At 36.6% G+C, this 5,000-nt stretch overlaps 1 protein-coding gene across 1 annotated transcript in view; it reads left to right on the plus strand.

Annotated features, from left to right (window-relative positions):
• The window catches only part of LOC125034003 (peroxisomal membrane protein 11A-like), a 5,790-nt gene that overhangs the window by 122 nt on the left and 668 nt on the right, over positions 1-5,000 (plus strand). The window contains exons 2-4 of the mRNA XM_047625628.1: positions 2,390-2,449; positions 2,804-2,919; positions 3,715-5,000. The exon at positions 3,715-5,000 is cut by the window's right edge and continues 668 nt beyond it. Coding sequence (XP_047481584.1) covers positions 2,394-2,449; positions 2,804-2,919; positions 3,715-4,268 — 726 coding nt within the window. The 5' untranslated portion in view covers positions 2,390-2,393 and the 3' untranslated portion in view covers positions 4,269-5,000. The remainder of the gene's footprint in view (positions 1-2,389; positions 2,450-2,803; positions 2,920-3,714) is intronic.

Below are 5,000 nucleotides of genomic sequence, written 5' to 3' on the forward strand. Positions count from 1 at the left end.
TAGATAGATGTGATATCTGTGATATTGTTTATGTAGGAATTCGTAATAAAATATGAATTATTTTTCAAATTCGACTAAAACTTTGAGTGTTTCTTCGGGTAACCATGGATGATTGGACTTTTTGTTTTATATTTTTTATTGTTCAGTGATATGGCAGTCTATCGAATTACGTCGAACTAGAAATAGAGGTAAATCTTTGCAATATTCATGAAGACTTATAGTTTGATTATATCCATTTGATGCTTTACTACAGCCGCTTGTAAATGTATTTTAAATAACATGCAACTGCAAAGTATGACCCTTTTCATCATGATTTTAAGAACTTACGTTTGCACTATTAAACTCTTGGGTAATTAAAAAAAAACAAAAAACAGGGTAACTATTTATTTTCACACAGCCATCCAACCTAGCAATTTTTATAATTCTTTTGTTTAGATATTTGCAATCTAACATGCATGAATCTGTTTACTAATTGATGGTCCCTCTGGATAAAGTCCCTATTACTCCAGGCACTCCTGTAAATCAACAAGCTTTGCCCCCACACCCCCATTCAATCTCCACATATCCTAGGACCCTCACCTGATCACCATGGACTTACTCAATATATTTTCTTCATTTCTGACATCTTTCTTTGCCTTCACAAATTATTTCATGTGTCAGCAAGTGTAGTTTTTCTCTTTCTTTAGGCTAGTATCATTACATTTCCCTTCATATGTATACCAAAGTAGTATATGTTGCACAACTTTCTTATTATCAACTTGCAAATAAAATACCATAGATGAAAAGTGTTACCATGGCAATACTAATCATGACTGTACTGATACCAAAGGATTCCTGTCGCCCTCTACTACTCATGTATCTAGGGATTATGTTGCAGATCCCACCCCCCCCCTATATCCCACAAACTTGGTCCCTGTAGTAGGGGAGGGAATGCAGGTTTACCAGCTAGTTTGTGAATCCTTTGATATCATTCAGAAGTTCAGTACCGATACTGATGGATTCCTCTCACCCACTGCTACATTATGTAATTGAAACCACCCTATACACTACAAACTTAACCCTAATGATATGGGAGGGCATGAAGGTTACCAGGGAAATTGCTCAGTAAGATAGGAAGAAAAATGAGCAGTACAGGTGCATATGAGATACTACAATATCTAATGCAAGGGTCTCTGCCCCTCATGACCACCCTGCATCCCCTCTGGGAAGCTGCTGGCCCTGAACACCTGCTCTGGAAAACAAAGAATCCTCCATGTATATCTGGCAGAATCAAGCATTCCACTGACCACAGTAGTTACTCTGAATATTTACAATACTAAAGTATCAATACAGAGAGCTGCTTCCCAATTGCCACCCTGGAATGCAAAGAATCCTCAGTGTGTTTATGGCAGGATGGAGCATAGGCTGTAATAGAGGATGTACAACTCATTCTCTTTTTTGAATTTCTCCCTGCGTGTCGATCATGAGCTCTGTCCTGATGTGAATATGCAGAGGATCCTTTACATTCCAGGGCATATAAAATCGATCATAGGCTTTGCAGAATATACATACCTACATACATACATACATACATACATACATACATACATACATACATACATACATACATACATACATACATACATACATACATACATAATACATTCATACATATATACATAAATACATACATACATACATATGTAAATCCATCCATCCAATCACCCATCCATCCAATCACCCATCCACCCATCCACCCATCCACCCATCCACCCATCCACCCATCCACCCATCCACCCATCCATCCATCCATCCATCCATCCATCCATCCATCCATCCATCCATCCATCCATCCATCCATCCATCCATCCATCCATCCATCCATCCATCCACATCCATCCATCCATAAATCCATCTATCCATTCATCCATCAATATACACATCCATCCATCCATCCATCCATCCATCCATCCATCCATCCATCCATCCATCCATCCATCCATCCATCCATCCATCCATCCATCCATCCATCCATCCATCCATCCATCCATCCATCCATACACACATACATACATCCATACATCCCTACATCCCTACATCCCTACATCCATACAAACACACACACACACACACACACACACACACACACACACACACACACACACACACACACACACACACACACACACACACACACACACACACACACACTCTCTCTCTCTCACACTCTCAATCTCAATGTTGCTTAAGTGTAGGGCACTAGATATTAGTGCATATCACGCTTAGTGATATGCATATGCATATGTACCGCACATTCACGCACACACAAAATAAAATAAATGATTTAACTTGAATTCATATCTCTTGATGATGCTTCAGAATGATATTTTTTTCTCTTGTGACATTTCAGAAAGATGGACCAGTGGATCAGGTTAAATGCAAACACAGCTGGGAAGGACAAGATATTCAGGTAATAAAGATGCAGGTTTAATGTTTATAGAAGCATGTTCATGGAGTGTATTTGGCTTATTATGGCTTACAAAGGGTGTGGGCTGAAAGGAAATGAGGTTTTTGTTCTTTTAGGGGAGACTAATCACATATAATACATTATGATGTTCTTTTCAAATTGATATGCATTAATCAAGAGTTATATTACTGTTATGACTGATATCACTGATTTTATTGTATATGTTTCTTAAAGATTTTTTACTCATCAAAAAAACACTGTAGGTGATTGCTTTTCAAAAATGGTAACTTTTATGATAGAATGTTGATACATATTGATTCATGAAAAATGAAAAGCATTTTTTATCACTATTCTCAGATTACTGCAGTACTTGAGTCGACTCGTCTGGCACAATCTAGAAAGTAGGAAGAATCTGCGTGATGCTGTTGCTCGATTGAAGATCATAGAGAATGCTTTCTCAACCTTCAGGAAATGTGAGTATGCATAAGCTATGAATTTGTATTATTAGAGATAGTGAATGTTATAATGAGTCAGATTGTAAATTATGTTACTTTTTTCAGCAGAATTTAATGATCTGCTATGGTTTTATAAGTTATAAATTTTTTTTTTTTTTTTTTGGAAAATTTCAATGTAATTAAAAAAAAAAATATATGTTTTTTAGTAAGGATAGCTGTAAAACAGATATTTATAGTTGAATAAGTAAAGAAGCTGAGAATTGATTAACCCATAAAGGACAGCTTCTTTTGTATTAGGGCCACATTGATGAAGCTTGGGTATGTAAAATAATGAATTGTATATAGCAGTTTTGCAGGCATTGGGTTGATTATCTGGATGGGAAATAAGCTATCAGAAAGCATTCATTGTATACTCAAACTTTACCTGTTGCCAGTACCCACTATCAATGCCCAAGGGCTGAGTCAGTGTCTTTGGACCCCAAAGTAAAAATGTCAGACGGACTTGTAACCTTTGACTTTACATGCTCACTCGTGGTCCCCTTTAACCAACATATTACCCAGTATTTTTGTTCTTTGCCATTGCTATTTTCACTGGCCAAGACATGTTTTCTTCTGTTATAGATTTGTCAAAAATATACCCATTAGCAAGTAGCTAATAGATGAAATAGATGAAATGCTAATGATAACTCAAATGATCTGATATAGTGATGTTCAATTAAATGATCTGCTAAGAATGAAAAAGAATATTGTTTATTGTACACATATACTAGAACCATTTTTGACAGATGAATAAAGGCATTCTTATCATTGCAGTATTACGTCTGGGAAAAAGCATAGAAGTCCTGTATGGTGCTCTGCGTACACTGCATCTCCCAGATGTCGTTCTACGTGTTACACTAACGCTGTCTAGAATCTACCAGTCCCTCTTCCTTCTGGTGGACCACATTATCTGGATTGGCCGTGTGGGCTTGTTCGACATCAACAAGGAGAAATGGTCTAGTTATTCAAACAGATTCTGGTTAGGTGCAATTATTCTCAATATGATTAGGGATGTTTATGAGATCATAACCATCATGAAGAAGCGGCTGAAGTGCCAGGACCTCCAGCCTTGCGTCTACAAGAACATCCCTGTCATCAAGACCTTTTATGATTGTGTCCCAGCTTCAAGACCTATCGTGCAGTTTGCTGAGGAGCACCGTGATGTGTTCTGGGACAGCATCAAGAACATATGTGACATCTGGATTCCACTGACCAGCCTAGGTCACACCAAGTTCTCACCAGGTGTTGTGGGGCTCCTTGGAAGCATCTCATCATTTGCTGGACTCATTGCTGTCTTAGACCCCCTGGCTAAGCTCAGCCCTACCTAATTTGTAGTGCAGCAGTGTAGAGCAGTTACAGGTGAGGTGTTTAGTGCACACAACTTTTATTCATGTTTCATGAGATTCTTTGTAACTGCTGGAATGAATTTGGTTAGTGAGAGATAATTTATATTACTGTACATTGATATGGTAGATAGATTTTATATTAATTTTATATGTATATTTTGTATGTTCAAATTTTATTTCAGGATTCTCAGGTAATCTTTATCTGTTGACTTTTCTTTTTTGAGAATGAGGTTTTGGCATTATTTTCTTATACAGGAATATGGTCAAATGAATATTATATATTGTATTTGAAATTAATTTATCAAATTTACATTATACTTTAAGACATTGGTGACACTCAAATTTGACTGTGAGATTAGTATATTCAAGTAAAATTTTAAGATGAAACTCAAGAATACAGTCTGCAATTATAGTTAGGACAATGATCAATATGTATTCCTTTTATATGTACCATGCTCATTTTGAACCATCACTATGAGGGGAGAAGATGTTCTAGTTTAAGGCATTAGCATTATTACTCTTCTTGATAGCCTGGATAACCTTTGATATATAGAATAGTAAGTTATGTACAGGGAGACTGTACTACTTTAGGGATATTACGAATGGAAACAGTGGCTTAAATACAATAAAATCCATATTACTCATCTGTGAATAGACCAACTGCATCATTTAATGAAGCAGATAGATTAAGTCTATAGTAATGTGTATTCCTTT

This window comes from Penaeus chinensis, chromosome 17, assembly GCF_019202785.1.
Source record: "Penaeus chinensis breed Huanghai No. 1 chromosome 17, ASM1920278v2, whole genome shotgun sequence".
NCBI lineage: Eukaryota > Metazoa > Arthropoda > Malacostraca > Decapoda > Penaeidae > Penaeus > Penaeus chinensis.